Source organism: Pogoniulus pusillus, chromosome 17 (genome assembly GCF_015220805.1).
Source record: "Pogoniulus pusillus isolate bPogPus1 chromosome 17, bPogPus1.pri, whole genome shotgun sequence".
In the NCBI taxonomy this organism is placed as follows: domain Eukaryota; kingdom Metazoa; phylum Chordata; class Aves; order Piciformes; family Lybiidae; genus Pogoniulus; species Pogoniulus pusillus.
Window position 1 is genome coordinate 18,190,268 of NC_087280.1, and position 19,144 is coordinate 18,209,411.

At 43.3% G+C, this 19,144-nt stretch overlaps 1 protein-coding gene across 4 annotated transcripts in view; it reads left to right on the top strand.

The window, feature by feature from the left end:
* Window positions 1-19,144, top strand: part of ADAMTS17 (ADAM metallopeptidase with thrombospondin type 1 motif 17) — a 184,500-nt gene that overhangs the window by 13,308 nt on the left and 152,048 nt on the right. For 3 of the 4 annotated variants that reach the window (XM_064158003.1, XM_064158005.1, XM_064158002.1), the window contains one exon: window positions 13,966-14,138. In XM_064158003.1, the coding sequence (XP_064014073.1) occupies window positions 13,966-14,138 (173 nt within the window). Of the gene's footprint in view, window positions 1-13,419; window positions 13,489-13,965; window positions 14,139-19,144 lie in introns of those variants that run through there. The other variant, XM_064158004.1, reaches the window with a different exon arrangement.

Here is a 19,144-nt window from a genome sequence, read left to right on the forward strand (position 1 = left end):
TTGATTCTCTGAGTATGAAATCTTGGCTCTGGTTAGAGTTACAGATCCCCTATGTCTCTTTTAGAGGAAACATCAGAATTGAGCACTGCTCTGATTTCCTTGCCAAGTCGTGTAGGTGCTGCAGCACCGTGTTCATAGAAAATGCATTACAAAATTCTCACACTGTAAAATAAGACAGCCATTACTTAGAGGCTGAATTGAACCCAAATCAGTCCAGGAAATCTGCCTCTTCCTTTTGCCACTGAACCTTTTAACCTTCTGTATACGGTCAGGCTGCAGAGCTAAAATTCGCACTCCGAGAAGAGGGACTAAAGGAAAGGGAATTGTGGTGACACTGGGTAATTACATGGGATCATAAATAGAAAGAGGAGGTGAGTGAGTACCAAGGTACAGGAACAGTAAAACTAAGACACTAAAAGGGGGCACTGGAAAAAAGTGTTTCCAGTATCACCCACTGCTTCCTGAAGGCGTCTGAGCACCCACTGCATGCTGCTGTTCTGTGCTTTGTCCAGAAGGCAATGTGAATGGACCCACATGGTTAATATGATTCTCTCTTTAAGCTTTATCCCTCTCAGGTTGGCCCAGGTGTGATTAACAATCAGGTGACCTCATGGTGTGGGCTAGGTGGACTCATGATCTGACATGATGTGATTGCCCTTAACACTGTGTGTCAGTATGATTAATTGTGTGTCTGTTAGGTTCCTAATCCACAGTCAGTCTGAGGAACTGGAATTCCCTGCTGCAAACAGTCATTGAATCATAGAATGGTATAGGTTGGAAGGGACCTCAAAGATCATCCAGTTCCAATCCCCTACCATAGGCAGGGACACCTCCCACTAGAATAGGTTGCTCAAGGCCTCATCCAACCTAGCCTTGAACACCTCCAGGGAGGGAGCACCCACAGCCTCCCTGGACAACTCATTCCAGTGTCTCACCACTCTCACTGTCATTGAAGTTCTTCATGTTTGTTGGGTTAAAAGCACACCTGCAAACACCTACACACTCTGGCTCATCTCACACAAAGGTGGTGGCCAAGCCACATGGGCTGAGTGTGTATGCGAGTCCCAAGGCAAGCAGGAGGTTGACAGTCTGATACAGAATTTCTTGAAGACTGGATCTTGTTCTGTCACTGGATTTTTTTTTTCTCTCCTTATGCTACTCTGGAGGATAAGCTAGGACTGGATTTGACTCTGACTCCTATATGGGACCAGGATAGCTGTAGTTGCTTGCCCAATAGGCAGGTGTAGAAAGTCTAGCATTTTGAGATTCCCTGCCTTGCCCAGGGATCACACAGGAGTTTGCAAAACAGCTGGGACCAGAATTTGTGTCCTTTGGGTGCTGATTGTTTCAGTTAACTGCAGGCTAGCTGTGCTGAAAAGGGAGCAGAGCACCCAGCTGCTGTGCAACAGGGAGTGCTGCTTGCTCATGCAAACAGCCACCACTCCAGGTAGCCCTGTCATAAAATAATGAAATTGCTCATGGGCTTTGCCACTTAAAAGCAGACTCCTGAATGTTTTCCATTGTTGTGGGGAAGAAATGTAAGTCATGGCTGTTAATAGGCTTAGCACGTTAACGACCTAATTGACTCCTGTCTGGTTTGGATTAACTTTTGTGCACAAGGAGTTTAGAAACAAAAAAAATTAATCCTCTCTGACACACAAAAGATCCATTCCTAATGAAATTGTGTGGAAATGATGATGATCTAGGGGCAAGCTTGCAGAGTTTCTCCTGGGAAAAGGTCTCTTTGCTATGGTGCTCACCAACACTGGCAGAGTGACGGACTGATCAGATTTGTACTAGAGGCTGTTTTTCACTGGCTTATAATTTGGCTCATGCAGGCTGCAACTTGGCAGGAAAGGAGGTTGTAAATAGATGGGAAATATTTGCATGCTAAACATCTTAGATACACATCCTGTATTGTAAAACAATGTAGACAGAAAAATACACATCTATGTAAATATGAACCAGAAGAAGTATTTTTCAAAGCCCAAAGCTGCCATTCTGGGGCTTTTTCCAGTCCTTTGCTCTTTTTCTATTTTATGAACATAGAAGAGACTCCTCTAAAGAGATTTTTCCTCTTAACATTTTGTAATTCAGCAATACCTGGCATGATCTGGGGTTATTTGGGATTCAAAGAAGACACAAAGCATCAGATGCTGAGTTTTTAATGGTAGTTGTTGATGGTGTCATAAGAATTGGATCAGGGCTGAGCTGCTCTTTGTGGGGACAATGTTGCTGCAGGGCCAACCTGTGATTTGGAAGTTTCTGTGGTTCCCACCAGTCTCTGATGCCGCAGGAGGAGCTTATGGCAGAGAAGAAGTGGGCAGACCAGAGAGGACTAAGGGGCATCTGTACTATCTCCTTTAATCCACTTTGCAGCGATCCTGTGATAGATGAACTTAACTGATTGCAAACAAAGATACATAGTGATGTGGAATGACTTGTCTGAGTATTTGTAGGGGGAAAGCATTTTAAGAAAGCTAAATGGACCTATAATGAAATGCCACATGTCAACACAACTGAGGGGACACAGAGCACAGAGCTCTTCTCTTGTGTTTCACCCGCAAGTGTGGTCCTTTCCTTGCAGACCTCAGCTGCGGCAGAAGGAAACTGAGCTGAACAGTTCCTTGGGGCTAGGTAATGCTGGCAGTCTGGTTTCATAAGTGGCTGTTAAAATCTCTAAACCAGCTCCTTCAGTCTAAGTGGCACAACATGTCTTACAGCACTTAAAATTGTTTTTAGAGCTGCAGGAGAACTTTGTGGGAGCTGCGTTTCTCCTGGAGTAATCAACGTAAGAGGATTAATCTGGCAAGTCAGGAATAGGAAGGTACTGTGGATCTTGCATGACTGGATCTTTGAGATTTGAATCTCAAAGTGCCTACTAATGGGTTAAAAAAAGTCCTAGGTCTGTGGATTCAGGGCTGATGCCTTAATTCCTTTGTTTAAATTCTGAAGTGCTCCAGCAGCAGAGGACAGATCCCATCACCATGGCCCAGGTGCTATTGTTAGTCATACGATATGTGTATAGTATTATTTTTATCACCTGTCATCCAGCAGAGAAAGAGTTCAAGTCACAATGCACATTTCTGCTCAGGCATGAACATGAGCCTCTGTGAGGCAAACAGAAAAACTATTAAAAGGTTTCCAGGTGCATATTCTGTGAAGGGGAAGGAAGGAAAGGTTGGGTTTCACTTGCTCTGAAGCATGGTGTCATTAGGAGCATGGGAAATAGCTTCACAGCAGTGATGTGAGACACTTCTTCAGGTCTCATCCTTAGACACTAGGCTGCATCTGGAGTACAGCTATCACACACATCTGCTGTCACACAGAGTTCTGATTTTAATGAACAAGTCTGACAAGTTTCTTGTCAAAGTTCCTAGCCCAGTGGCCTTTCTGGAGAGAAGGTAGGGCTGTTGGGAGTTCGGTTTGGAGTTTTTATAGGTGTAGGTAAGAATGTCTTTATGGATGAGCCAAGTGGGAAGAACTCTACTTTAATGCACCGTACATGACTTTTGCAGTGTCCTCAGGTTTGGCTTAGACCTGCATAAGTACTGCTCAGATCTCTTTGTGGGGACAATGTTGCTGCAGGGCCAACCTGTGATTTGGAAGTTTCTGTGGTTCCCACCAGTCTCTGATGCCGCAGGAGGAGCTTATGGCAGAGAAGAAGTGGGCAGACCAGAGAGGACTAAGGGGCATCTGTACTATCTCCTTTAATCCATTTTAGCTAAGAATGGGGATAGAAAACACCTGAGATATGGCTTCTTTCATTGCACTGTCTCTCTGTAACCTTGTAATGTGTATGATAAAGCTGTTTGCACATCACAATACCCACCACACTCCAATAAATGGAACGAGTAGTTTACTTCATTTGCTGAGATCTGGTCACATGTTTTGCAATTTTCCTGTGTCATCAAAGTCTATGCATGAGAAAAGTACTTCAGTTTTTCTTGGTGAGAGAAAATATCAGTATTAAAGACAGAATCAAACCCTGTTATGAAAGCACAGGGATCTCCTCTAACCATGTCATAAACCATGCAATTTCTTTGGGAAAAATAAGGTCTGCTATAACTTTTCCAAAGGTCTCCAGTGATGTATTAAAGTCTCCTTACATAGAAGAGATTTGGTATGAAATACAGTCCAGGAGCATGAGAGAGAGCAGCTTGTCTTTGGAGGGAAGGCTGTTATTTCATGTTTATGATACAGACTTTGTGAATTACTCTTAAGTGTAGGTTTGCTTTAAGCCCTTTTGTCACTTTAAATGAACTGGATTTCATTTAATGCTAATAAGAAGTATATAGTGAAAAAAACAGAAAGATCAGCATTTTAATTCACAAAAGAACAATGTGCTGCTGCTTCTCTCTATAGTTGCTTCTCAACCTGTTTTAGCAATTGGTCAAAGCTGGTAACAATTTAAGTAAGTGCTAGTACGCAGGTATCAAGTGCAGGGAATGCTTTCCCCCAACAGGTATAAATCCTCAACACATGTTACTGCTGCATTGCATTTCCCCATCTTTAATCATTGTCTCCTAGCTGTGTTTTACTCTTGCAGGTTTGGCTTGGCTTGCAATAGCAGTTGTTACGGCCAAAAAACCATGTGCACTAAAAATAGACAGCTGTAATGCAACCTGTGTTAGTCCATATTAGGAAGCATCTGTTGAAGAATTAAAGCAAGGATTCCAGCAATAGGCCATGCAGAAGATGTAATGTAATGAAGTGTTTGCAAGTAGAGAAGCATTTCCTGTGTCAGAAATTCAGCACTTTGCCCATGGGAGTGTATCTCACTTGTGTGGATAAATCCCTTGGTTTCTCCAGGTCCCTGGTCTTCCAAACAGGGAGCCTGAGTTTTCCCTGTGTGATTGTTTCCTTATGGCTGATAATCAGCAGCCTTTTGGAGCAATCCACCACTTCCAAGCGTCCTATGTGGCAAGCGAGGTTTGGTTGTCAGTCTGTTCTGGATGAAGCCCTCAGCATGAGTGCAGCATGGATGATGTGGAGCAGGAGGAACTCCAGTTTCTTCTTCCTTGACTGCCAAGGTGCAGAAGAGACCAAACGAGAAGAGCACATGCAAATATGTGTAGTATATAGATTGCTTCCCCTCCTAGAGCTGCTGCATGCAGTGGAGCTGAGAGGCTTCTTTGCTTGGTTCCTAATAAGTCATGGTGGTAGTTTCCAATGGAATTTGATGGACTCTACACTGGCAGGTGGTAGTGAACCAGCCTATGTGATGTACACTGTCCTTGTCTCAGGGTGCTCATAGGTAGTCCAGTGTTCCTTCTGGCTGAGGAGGCAGACAGGTGTCTCCAAGGAGAGTAAGGTGCATTGCTTACCTTGTAGCTGTCTTGGGTTTTTTCCTTATTGCCATAAATCGTAGCTCAGGGATAGAGCTAAGAGTTGGGAACTGGGACTGTTGGCCTCAGCCCCTACTGTTGTGTGACTTTTGACCAACAGCAGATCTCCTGGGATCTTTGTTATAAAAGCTACCAAGTGTTAGGCACCTGCATGTTTGTGTGGCCAAGATGTGAATGGTTTGGGGCAGGTTTCACTTCTGTTTGAAAGCCCTGAGCTTCCACTGAAGCAATTTGCAGTTATTAGGGATAGGTCTTAGATGTCCCAGATGGTGAATCCAGGACTGAGGGCACAGAAAATTAGAGGTCACTGAGACTATAACCTCTGACTCTCAGATTCTTTCTTTCCAGTTAGGCCTACTAACTCTGAACTGACAGTGGTACCAAGAGACTTTGGACCCAAAAGTTGCTCTGTAAACTGCCAATTTCTTTCTGGGCTGTTCTTGACATGCCTGTGTACATGAGGGATAAAAAATAACCAGTACGTCACTTTGTAATGCACTTGGTCCAGCTGAGCCAGCACAGTTATGGGAGACGAACCTATATTCTTTACTGGCTATTGAAGAACACCATAGCAAATTGCCCTGCTTTCAAGGAGGTGAAATGGTGAGGTCAGGCTGTAGGTGAGAAGCCCCTGGTTTGGTGAGTCCCTGAGCTCTTCCAACCTCAGCAGAAGCAATTGGAGTTTGGCTGCTAAAGCCCCAGATGGGTTGGTAGGGCTGGCAGTTGTCAAAACTTTGCAAACTAAGTATGTTTGCTAAAGAGTCCTTAAAATAAGCTAAGCCTGGAGGCCAGTGATGCCATTTCCCACAGTTTAACTGCAGCCAAGCATTGGTAGTCCTGAAAACTCTGAAGTGGATTAGTACTGTGCTTTGTGATTGCACACAGATCTGCTGAGTTTGTGATCTGAGGAGTCTGAGTTCAGAGTCTTATGTACATCACTCCTTATCATTTGGACCTAAATGTGTTGGTGTAACAGGATCTTCTTCCGTGGCCCAAACAAGCTGGGATCTTTGTGTGTCTTATCACTCGGACCTAATTGTGTTGATGTAACAGGATCTTCTCCCGTGGCCCCAGGCAAGTTGAGATCATTGTGTGTCTGTCACAAACATAGGAAATCAATTTAGCTTCAGAGATTCTACACCTACTAAAAGAGCAAATTGAATACAAGGTGAGAAATGGAAGCACAGAGCCCAAGAGGCAGTGGCAGAGCATTCCAACTTTAACAGCCTTGCCATTAAGCCATGCTCACTGTGCCTACTTTCTGTAACATTAAATTGTCTTGTCTCACTGTCTTACATGAATGAGTCCTTTCTAGAGGGCTGGAAGGCCTACAGTGAAGGGGTCCTCACAAAAGTAGATGAGTGGACATAGTTCATGAGGTGGAAATCTTTGGAATTCTGCTGCCAAACTGAGCAGTGAGCAGACAGATCATAGTGCTCATCCTGTGCTGTGCTAGGGGCCAGACATTAAAGGCAAAATCCTGGTGCATGCTGTGTTGATGACTGAGTATGTTGTGCAGAAAATTGATGTTTTAACTGATGTGTCCAAGCCACAGACAAACTTGGCTAACAATACTTGCAATAAAACCTCTGTGGTGTTTTGAGATGCAGCAGAGTTCATGATTTCTGTCTCAAGTTCTGGTTTGCTGCTGTGCCACATAAATAGTCAAGAACTTGTGATTTGGTATGGAAGTGGCTGTGTAAAGAAAAAAAACAAACAACAAAGCAAACACGACACACAAAAACCCAACCAAACTCAAACATGCAAAAAAGGCAACTCAACCAAACCAAACAAAATAAGCAAACTAAAGAAACAAAACCACCAAACCAAAGAAAATCCCCAACCCCTAAAAAAACCCAAAAGTAAAAATAATCCAAACCAAAACATTGTTGGGAGGCAGTTTAGGGAGCAATGGATCATTCTGTTGTGCAATGATTTGTCTGCTATTCTAGTCAGAAAGAAATTGGAGATGCATAACCCTTTTGAAGGATTAGGCATTAAAAAGGAGAGGACAATTCTCAGTCTGTGATCAGCTGTGATCTGAGTGAGCAACCACTTCTAACCCCTGGATTTCAGACTTTTATACTGGAGGTGTAAAAGACCTGTGCATAGGGACAATATTGTCCTGTATCCTGACAGAGGTGAAGGGTGCTCCATGCTCCCATAGCTGGAAATAGATTGGGGAGTGCTGGCTTTGGCAGCAGCTCCAGTAGTGTCTGTTCTTAGTTTCCTTCCTCAGTCTTGCTTTTGTCTACTCCGAGGTGGATGCCACAGGAAAGGTGACAAGGAAGCATCTGTGTGGAGAAAGGGCTCTGGAGCTAAGTGTGGCTTCTTTTTAGTCTCTGGGTCAGAGTTTTGGAAACAATTTATTTGTTGTTGTATGGATGAAAGCTGCAAGGTGACTAATGCACAGAACTTTGGATGCAGAGCCCACAGAAGGGAGTGAAGAAAAGTTTCTGGCCGTGGCCATGAACTTTGAACTGGCCCTCTTTACGTGCCTGTGGGGATCTCACATCTCCCATGATCTGTGGCTGCTCTTTTAGCTCAGGCTGCGTTAGCACATCTTCTTTAGGTGGCTGACTTCTGCAGCAAATATTTTGCCATCCTGGAGGTTTCAGATCTGTAAGCCTGCTGAGATTTGTCTTGCTTCTAACAGTGAGCAGCTGGATCTCCAGGCTGAGCAAACAGGGTTGCTGATGTACACCTTGTGGGTACCTACCATGGTGCTGCTGTGCAGTCAGCCTTTTGAAGGAGCTGTTCAGTATATGGGTTGGAAGCAGCTCTGCTGTCACATCCAAACAGGAGGAGTAGATTGATTTAACTGTATACATTTCTTATTATGTGGTTTTAAAATAGTAGATACTCTTCTCTGTGTTTCAACCCACCACCCCTTCATCTTGGTTCAAACTGAGAAGGAAGTTTGCCTCTATTCTGTTTGCATTTTGCTTTTGCTCTGGTCTTGAGATGTCAATGCTCCTGCTGCTGCTGTCTGTTTTACTTCCTTTCTGGGCTCCACTTTACACCTTACCTTCTTGATTTGAAATTAAATCAAGTTGCTATGCTACGTTTGAGCATTTCTTTGACATTGATGCAGCACCTAGATTAAACAGCAATGCTGAAGAGTCAGAGATGCATAGTGGTCTTTTGAGCACAGATCTGAAAGCCTTTTGAGAGGTGTTTGTATCCTACTAGTGATACCAGAGAAACTTCAAGGCATCTTTTCTCTCTTGATAGTTCAGCAAACTTTCCCTGTCTCTGACTGACATGGTTTTAGGTTAACTAATAAGCATATACCTAAAGAAGTTCCTTTCTTGAATTCATAGGTTCAGTTTGCATGCAGAATCTCCTTTTTCTTTCTCTCTGTTTTGCTTTGGAGAGGTGATGATTTTTGCTTTTAAGTGGAACTAATAAAACTCACCTAACATGAGTACCAATGAAAGGTTCTCCAGAAGCTCTTGGGGTGCAGGGAGAGCTAAGGGTAGCTGTTTGCCCCACTTGTGTACTCTCTATTCCTTTTTATGCTGCTAAAGTAAGAGCAATGAAGGAAAACAAGCAGCTCTCCATGTGAGGGTGCATAAAAGCATCAAAGGGGTCATGGGTGGAGGGAAGTTAGCAGAGGGTTTCCTGAGGAAGAATTGGAGAGGATTTTTAAGGCAGGGAGAAAAAAAAGAGCTTGTAGGGAGAAATCTGGTCTTGCAGAAAGGACTCTGCAGTTTTACTTCTATTTGTGGCTTTTGTTGAACCACATCCAGAAACTTTCAATAGGTTTAGCTAGAATGAGGTAGCTAAAATTACAAAGGGAAAGAGCAGGAGAGAGAGAAGTTGAAGGCTGTAGGAGAAGAGGTTGCTTTTTAGATGAGTCTAGGAAATACTGTTGGAAGGCAGGTAGGAGGAGCAGGAAGGGACTCTGCAGTTACAGCAAGAATGTGCCAAAACCCAGACAGTGCTAGACAGGCTTTTTGGTGTGTAATAGGAAAAGGTCATTTGGGGCGGTTGCTCTGGAATTGTACATCTGTTGAGTTGCCATAAAAAGCACTGAACATAGGGAGTTTTCTACTGAGGCTTCAGAAGAGCTCTGTTGTGCTTCTGAGCACAGTAGAGACTGTGGATTTTTTGCTGTTATGAGGAAGTTTTTGCAGACAGCTGGACTGCAGAATGTGATGTGATGATGTTCCTTTGCAGGTGATTAGCTAAGGAAAGGCAAGCCCCTGTGAATAAAGGCTAGCTAATGAGCTTAGGCAATGTTACTTCCACTTTATACTTGGGATCTGGGAGTGTATTGCCCTCCTCCCACCTAACAGTCATGAATTTTGTGGACATTTTTCCCAGATAGACTGTGTAATACATTGTCAAAGTGACTGGGAAAGAGCAATGTCTCCTGTGCCTAGTCACCCACAGCATATACGTGCTGCGTTGTAGATTGACTGTTTTGGCTCATATTTCTCATGAAATCCTCTGACCTCTCAGGCAGGGAACACCTGACTCCTAAAATAGTGTGCAGTTTGGTTATGTGTGCTCCCTGCAATGTAAACTCTTCTGACAGGCCTCTGCCCATGTTTTATGGCCTCTTATGCCTTCACACTAACACTTAACATCTGCATCACAAAATTTGTAATGTCAGTTTGTTCAAATAAAGAATCCACCAAGCATTTAATCCTCGCTTTAATGGCTGATGTTTATTTTAGTTATGGGGTTTCAGGGACTCAGGGGGGGATCATCTGCCCATATTCCATAAATCATGAGGGGCAGGAGCGAGACTTCTCTGTGCTGGCTTTTCCTGAGGTGAGACTCTAGAGATGGATCCCTCTAGAGATGGATCCCTCAAGTATGAGCTGCAGATGAATTTAGTGAGGATTTTTACTATTGCTTATGGATCTTTTTCTCCCCTTGATCAAATGTCTGAAATATGGGATGTGTATTTCTTATGTTCTCATGTTCCATTTGTGCAGGTGACAGTTATGTTTGCTCTGTGATTATGCTGGAAAATGGTTTGTGTGGTAGGCAGAAAGGTGCAAGTGGAGACAGCTCTGAAAGTAGTCCTCTGCAAGGACAAAAAGGACAGGAACAATCAAGAAGTTACAGTAGAGAAGAGCCACAAACTTAGAAAGAAAAAGGGACCCACACAGTCACTCCTCTGTTCAGATAGTTTATATTCCTTTGCCTCACCTCTTCTGCAGTGTTTCATGGGTGACCACCTGAGCTCTTTGTAGGCTCCCTCGAGTCCATTATATGTTTTAAGTGGTCGGTAAGCTTACACTTGGACAACATGAGGGAGAGGATGAGAGTAAGAGCACAGATTCTCCAAGTTAGGTCACTTTGGCTGTGTTTCTAGGCAAGACTGTGGGGTGGTAGTTTTCCACACAGAACCTCTAATCCCTACCACCCAGTGGAAAGCAGCCAATCCATAGCTTCGAGTAAAAATCATGGAGGAATAGGGGCCAGAGGAAGCTTTGTGTGAACCAAGACTACCCAGCAATTTGCCAGGAGTCCCTTTATGCTGCTGCTCTCCAGAAATCACACCTTCCAGAGTTCTGTACAGCTGCCTTCTGCAAAGAGGTGCCGAGTAGAATTGGCAAAGCCTCACGGATTCCTTCATCTGCCTCTTGAAGGAGGGACCATGCTGGGCAGTCCCATGGCAGATGACCTCTTCTCCCTGGAGGGCAAGTTACAGTCTAGCATAGTGGATTCCATCTCTGACACAAATGGCTTCTTTTACACCAAAAAAGAGGTTGTTGAAGTGAAAACATGGATTTATTTTCTTTCACTTAAGCCTTTTAACACAACTCATTTGATGCCAGGCCCAGAGTTGTCTGAGTCTAGGCTTAGCCCCTTGTAAGAGAAACCTCTCTGTAGTTGGGAGATTTACACCAACTGAATATTTGTTAGGGAATTACCAAATTAAGAATTTGATGAAGAAGTGCTGTTAATTCCAGTAGCAGCAAGACCCAACCTTTTCTCCCATTTTTCTCTGCTTTTTTCCCTGGTATTTAAACAATAACCTTTAAAGTACTGCATCTAAAGGTGTGTGGCTGTGCAGGGGGTGTGCTGGGGGGGAGAATGAAATGAATAAAACAAACAAATGAACATGAGAGCTTTTTCACAGAAATGTGATGAAGTCATCTCCTTTTCATAGTTGGCAAATTGAAAGTGCATTCACCTTTCCTTCTTGTTGGTGTAGTCACTCCGTTTTATTTTATTGCCTTGCTAGAGCACTTAGAAACGTGGAGATCCCCTGCTCTGCAGCAGCTTTGTCATAATTGCTCACTTTTCTGTAGCTGTCCTGCAGTCCATGTAAAAACAAGCCTTAAAACTTGTTTATTTTCATCTTTGCTGCTGGTATGTAGCTTCCATTATTTATGAGCACCCCTAAATTTTCATTTTTCACTTCTCCATGGGCTCCTGTCTGCCTCTTTAGACCCAAGGGAATATTTCCACACTCCTTTTTTAAAGATTCAAATCAAATTTCGTGGTTGTTTTCTCAGTTAAAAGTATGTTCCAAGTGTTGACAGTTGATGCCTTGGGCAGAAAAGCTTGTACAGAGCTATACTGGCTGATTGCTAGACAGCTCAGAACAGGGAGATGGGATGGACATGTGCAAATGTGCATTTGACATGACAGAAAATGTATGAATGAGCAGGAGGCAGGGAGTCCATTTCAGGTGGGCTTTGAGGGGCTTACAGCTGATGGAGTTTATTACCCTGAGTACAAGAGGGTCAGTCAGGGAAAAGTGATAAGCTGGATGCTAGTACACTTACCAGCCTGGGAAAGAAGGGAAATTCAAGCTGAGTTATGTAAGGGAGCTGGTAAAGAGTCTGTGGGAAAACAGGTGAGTGAACTCGAACTCTGATCTGCTGAACGGTGCTTTACTAAGAGAAGAGCTGAGGTTAAATCTACAGAAAATTAAAGTGATTCTCTGCTCTGGGAAATGAGCAGCATGTGTGGTGTGACTCAAGAGGTATCTCTCTGACCAGCCATGATGGTGTATTCCCTGTCACTGTTGCACTGCATTGTTATGTTTATGCTTTTTTCAGGACCTGTTGTGTGTTCTGTTCCTTCATTGGAGGAAATCAGCACTACTATCAGTGTCAGTATCTTATCCATAGTATACTGCAGGCTGAGCAGGAAGCAGATGGAATTTCAGTGAATCTTGGCAGTTTGTTTCTTATTGCAAAATAAATTTGGTTTAATGACTTCATTTGCTTTTCTTTCATTTTACAATTGGAAACATGAATACTTTTTTTTTGTGACTGCAATAAACTGAGCAGATTCAGTTTCAGATCTGAACTTAATTTCTCCTTTGTTCATGCCTCAACTGCTTTGCACATCTGCCTCCGAGCTGTGGAACACATTTCACCTTCCAGTTTAGAAGATGACAAGACATTAATCCCTTAGTTTGGAGGAAGGGAGGTTTATCTTCTGCTGTGTTTTTTGTGCTAATGATATCTGACCACTGATTCACTTTCTAGTTCTTAGGAATGCATCTTTTCACAGGTTCTGGTAAGTGAAGTTCACTAAGGATCAGCTGGTCTAGGGAGTCCCCTGCTTTTGGTTCACAGACTGCAATAAAGGAGTGTGTGAGCTCTGCACGTAGGTGGCCGTTGACTGCAGCTGCTGGTGCTGGTGCTCATGCCAACAGCAATAAATGAGCAAAGAAAGCTTGAGAAGGTCTTATCTAGCCTGACCTTCTGCACTTCTGGGTTTCATCCAGAGACTTCCAGAGTTGGCCAATAGTGCATGTTCCAAAACAATCTGACTAAATTTAAACGTTTTGAGACTCTCTTTTGTGCTCCATTAAATTGCTCTAGTTATTCTGGTAGCAAGTAGTGCAACTGATGGAAATACTGACTTCAGGAATATCTTACAGCTTCCCTGGCTGAGAAGAACCTGCCAAGGCCAGAGTGTATGTTGCATCCCAAAGCATGGTCTCCTATCCTGAAGGATCCTTCAACAGATTTTTCCTTAATTAGCACTTGTTCCAGTATAATGGGACATTAGGCCTTTCACAAACAAGATTTGCAATTCTGAAATGTTTGCTCTTCTGGATTTCTTCTCTTTTCCCATCCTCTTTGCTGGTTCTATATGGTATTGAGGTCTCCTATACATCACTCTTGACAACTCCCTGAAAGGAGGTGGTAGTGAGGTGAGTGGTGGTCTCTTCTCCCTAGGAGCAAGCAGTAGGATGACAGGAAATGGTCACAAGTTGCACCAGGGGAGATTTATGTTGGATTTCAGAAGAAACGTTTTCACTGAAAGAGTTCTCAAACACTGCAGTTTGCTCCCCAGGGAGGTGGTTGAATCCCCACCCCTGGAGGTGTTTAAAAGATGCAGAGATGTGCTGCTAAATGACATGTTTTAGCACTGGACTTGGTAGAAGTAGAGAATGGTTGGACTCTCTGATTTTAAAGGTTTTTGTCTGACCAAACTGATTATCTGATTCTGTGAATCTGCACACAGAACTCCAGAGGTACTTTCAATGGAACCTCCTGGTTGCTGCTTTTAATCAGCAAAGGACACTTTAATTCAAGGTCACTGCAATCTGTGCGCAAGAATGTTTGTTGAAAAGAGTACAAATACTTTGTCATCATCTGCCAGCCTTAATAAGTATTTTGACTTTCAGAAAAGAAGAGACAAAAGAAAATGAAATCAACCAGTGACTGGAGGGAGAGAAGAAATGCCATTCGACTTACCAACGAGTACACAGTAGAAACTCTGGTGGTGGCAGATGCTGATATGGTCCAATACCACGGTGCAGAGGCTGCCCAAAGATTCATCCTTACAGTTATGAATATGGTAAGTAGATACTTTACTCTCTGAAGAAACAGGAAGAGTAAATGGATCATGTCCAGGGAAGGCTAAAGTTAGCTTCCTTGACAGATGAAATTGGTAACTGTTTTGACCTTGAAGTACAAGGAAAGGTTTTGAAGTTTGTGTGTTAAATGCCTCTTCTCCCTAATATATATGATTCCCTCTGTTTGCCCAAGGACATCACAATAAAACTGGAATGGCAGGTTTCCAGTTAAGAAATATTCCATAATTGTTCAGGGCTGGTGTTTTCTGCCGTATATTTTGTACTGCTATGGCTTACCTTGGAAGAGGATATCCCAAAGTGGACAGATGGTCTTTGCTGATATAATGTTTCTTGGCTTCCTGAATGTTTCCACGTCGCACCTGTGCTGTGGGACATTGCTGTGTGGGTCGTTGTCATAAGAGACACTCAAAGTGTTGTGGAAGACAGCAGTCATGTTGATTGATTTCCAGCAGAAAACTTGGTCTTCAGTCGGGGAACACTTTTGTCATTTCTGGGTTTTATGTAATGAAAATGGCTGCTTCCCTTGCTGTGGAAAACATGGCAACTTATCACTGAACTGCCAGTTGATCCTGTTCTCTTTACCCCAGGGCCTCTTGTGCTACGTGAAGTGGCACTGATCATACCTCTGAGTAGTTGATGGAGTTGGGCTTTAGAAGCATTCTAGAAATCCTGCAGGGAATCTGCCAGGAGTGAGGAGAGCCTTTTGAAATGGCAAGCTCGTCTGAAGTGTGGGTGTTAATTTGCTCGCTCTCCTAGCAGCTAAGCCTTCCGTGTCAGTTGATAAGGGAACACAAAGCCTCTCACAGTGAACGCTCGCTCATTCACTTGTTGCCAGTGCCCATAAAGAGATAATGGCTAAATTGGATGTGGACACCAGAAACCCTACTCAGAGTCAGCAGGGGTCCTTCCAGAGGCATTTGCACAAGGAAGTGTTGGAGGAAGCTTGTATTCCTCTGCTGATGTTATCGTAACATCCAGGAACAGCTCATTCTCCTGACTGGTGTTCTGTTGTTCTTCATGAGCAGCAAATTGGTTTGGAAAGAGCCCATAGCAGTTCTTAATGGTAATTGACTGGTCATGCCTCTCAGTGGAGAGCTGAGTGATGGATGCTCAGTGCAAAATCCCTCTGTGGGACAACAGCTTTTTAAGAGGTCTTGTATTCCTTTATCAGGCACTGGTGTGAGGGAGCTCTCCTGTAGAGAAATGCTTTGCTGATTAAGCAGGGAGTTTAACTAGTCTGTTCCATTAACAAGCTGCTTTTCCACATCCCTTCCTCTACCTTTTATTCTGCCTCCTAGCATGCTGTGACAATAGTCTCCTAATAGGGCTTTGTTGTGTCTCTATAGTTAGTTGGATTGGTTTGTAGGAAGTCTCTTCCAACAAATCCATTCATGTCACCATCAATTCAGGATCTACTTATTTGCTTTCGTGTGTTTAAGTATGTTTTCTGGGGCCACATGAGCTTTGGTCATCTCAAACCCACAGTCCTCCAGCTTTAAATTCACACACTAGTTTTGCAGTGAGCAGGCAAAACAAATTCAACTTTGGACAAATCTGCTTCTGAAGTCACATTTTGAATAAATAGAATTACACACTTAGATCTAACAAATGTGTCAAGGCTGAATTTCTTCCTTATGTCAGATGCTTGGCACCTCAGGAGTGATGGTGGATACTTTTTGTTTGCAGTGGTAGACCAAGGGTCCTCTGCCATTGTTCCCCACAGTTCTGCTGGGGCCAGGACAGAGCGTTATTGCTGTGAGAGTTACTTGAAACATGGCTAATTGCCTGTCTTGAGGATCACCATGCCACAGGGTCAATTATTTTAGTGTAGTCTTAGTGCATTTCTGTATTGTGTAACCTCATCAGAGTTAAGACCAAGTCCTAAACAAAAGGTGGCCACAGATACTCTTGTCTGTGCAGGCTGAGGAGTACTGCAGAACATCTCAGCAACATCAGCTTGCCAGGTGTGAATATGTATGGAGAGGTGCTGATACATGGGTTGGGTTTTCTAAACCCATTTACTGAACAAATATTGAAGCTCAATTTCCAGTGGATTTGGCTGATGGACATTTAAGCCAGGTTCTGGTGCAGTAGTGTGAGCTCACCCCTTTATTAGCCCCTAGAGAGTACGCATGGAAGAGGACTCTTGGCTGAAGGGAACATTTATCTGACATCTCCTAAGGTTCAAAGTCCAGCTGAAATTCTTCCCATAGTTAAGTCATTGCTCCTATGGGCTCACCACTGCCCATTGGAATGGGCTGCCTGGGGAGGTGGTGGAGTCACTGCCCCTGGAGGTGTTCAAGAAAAGCCTGGATGAGGCACTTAGTGCCATGGTCTGGTTGACTGGATAGGGCTGGGTGCTAGGTTGGACTGGATGAGCTTGGAGGTCTCTTCCAACCTGGTTGATTCTATGATTCTGTGTTTTTTCTGATATCCAACAGAATTTTAATTTATTTCAGTTTTTCAGCCTTCAGAGGTGCACTGTGACAGAGTCTTTTTCTGGCCACCTACAATCCTACGCTTGTAGGAACATAGTTTCTTACAAGCCTCTACCTCCCTGAGGAAATTGGTTGTGAGTGGCTGGCAAGATGAGAAAATACTGAGGAACAATAACAGGCAAACACATAGATGGCATCATTGCATAAATCCTTTATTCTGAGGCTATAAACCAAGGTGAAATTCAAGGAAATCCGAAGGGATTTTAACATTCTCTTGACCAAAATGGAAGCACAAGAGACTGAAAAATAATTCACAAGATCTGTTTCAGGAAGAGACAGGACAGTCCTGTGCTTCGGATAGGCCTTAGTGAAACTCTTCCTCTGCCACGCTCTTTGGTGGTGCCTGAGCCAGGCACGGTGAATCTTTGTTTGGTAGTTTCTCATCTGTAGAACTGTGGTATGAGGAGTAGCAGAGCCCTAAGTCTGTAGGGCAACATCTGCTGCATCTGCATCCTTCTCTGGTGCAGGACCAGTTGTGCTCTAAGTAACTATGCAAACGAAGGCCTCCTGGCTGCTTGGGATCTGTGCTTCCTGCCTACCTCCCTACTTCTGTCAGCCTTCAGCAACTGTTAGCTGGGGGACAGGATCTGCCCCATGATATTAGGCAGTGCTTATTCAGCTACGCTGCAGGATGGCAGGCTGCCTCTAAAAGAAACCAGAATGTTAATTTTGGCTTGGATGCTTGCATTTAAGCAAATAGAACATTACTGGTCAGGGGTATATTAACTTAACTTCTCTCTGTAAGCCATTACGTTTACTGTCAAACCACAAAACAAGCATTAAGAGGCCTTATTAATGCATTTTATATTTATAGACATTTTAAATAAAGTGATCTGCCTTAAAGTATTTAATATATATTTATGTTACAAGAATTTCTGAGGCGGAAAAAGAAAAAAAGCCAGCGTTACAAAATACTGGTTTATTGCTCCCCTGGTAAATGAGAATCTAAGGGGGGAAAAAAACCCAAACCCACCACCCTCCTCTCGAATAACAGCTAAGAAACAGGGCAAAGCCCTTTTGCAACCCAGAAATACCAGGTAGAACTTCCTATAGCAAATGCTGTACTTTCAACAGTATTCTATAGTTCTGGCCATCCCCCTGAACAGAGGATCCACTCAAGATGCTTATTTGTAGCCTTCTTCAGTAGTTGCCTGTGTTTCAAACTTCCTCTGAATTCCCAAATGAAGTGCCTTTGTGGTAAAACATGTGTATTTTGCTCACCTCTGCTGTTAGGCTGCATCTGCCTGCTGTAATTTCTTATTGCATTTTGTCCATGTGGAAGCTGTTTGGATGCTGTCTTTGTTAGAAGGTCCTGTGTTTCTTTTGTGATACTGCATGGCTTTGTCTAAAGTGTACTTCGGACTTCTCAGCCAGCAACTAGAGGAGTGATGCCTTGGCTTTCTCTCTTCCTCTCTGCTATCTGCTTGTAATAGCTGCTACTTTGGGCTTGCTTCAGGAGCAGGTTCTAGTGCCTGAGTCATGCACTGCTTACTTGCAGAAGTTTTATCCTTTTGTTTCCTCTTGTGCTTTCTGTTCATCTGAGAGAAACAGTCAGTAAAAGGAGAGTCTCTGTCCTTATAGACAGTAAAACTGGCCTGGCCTCTACAGTGGCTGGTCTTCATGACTTATACTTTAAGATTCCTGGAGAAATCTCTAGTCAAATTATTCTGAAGTGTATGATTAATGAGGTGTGAGACCTTTTGGAAAGTTCTGTCCATGGCTGTAGCGTTGTTAATGGTGGGGAGTGAATGGTTGCCACTAGTGCCTGAACAGCATGTTGTGAATGTTGGCTCCTTGCAGTTGTGCAGAGCTTACTTTGCAAACCAAGTCCCACGTGGACTGACCCTCTGAGCAAATTCAGGCATGTCTGAATTTCCAAGACCACAGTATAATAATTTAAAAGCTGCTTTCTGTGGGTTTAAAGACCTGGAAAAAAAGACTTGGCTTGGGGGGATTTTTTTTTTCTCCCCTAAGTGCATTTTTGGGGGTTTTGAAATAAATTACAGTTGTGGCTTGGTTTTGAGCTTGCCTTTTTTGAGAGAATACAGCATGTGGGGGATAAGTTACTTTAGTATGTGTTAGTTCTACTGCAGCTGTAGCTGAGCTATGTGATTAGTGTGCTGCTCTTTGCAGCAGCAAGCAGTAACTTGAAATTTGTGATCTTTAGGATGTCATTAAGGGGGAAAATTTTGATGATTTCTTCAGGAATAATACTGGTTTACTCTCTGAAGCCTTATTTTAGACCCTGCAGATTATTTTTCACTTTGCATTTCTCCTGTGAGGATTTTTTCTGTGTTGAAGAAGCAGATAAAATATTTTTTATCATGAATGCATTGATGGTTTTATATTTCTTTGCTCTTGGGAAATGGCATAGAGAGGTTATGGAGCTGCCACTGATAATCAGCTCCCTTAACTTGATCTGGAATTTTCATGATGGGGACAGGGATGTAAGAGAAAGGGATATGAATATTTGATCACTGTCTACAGAT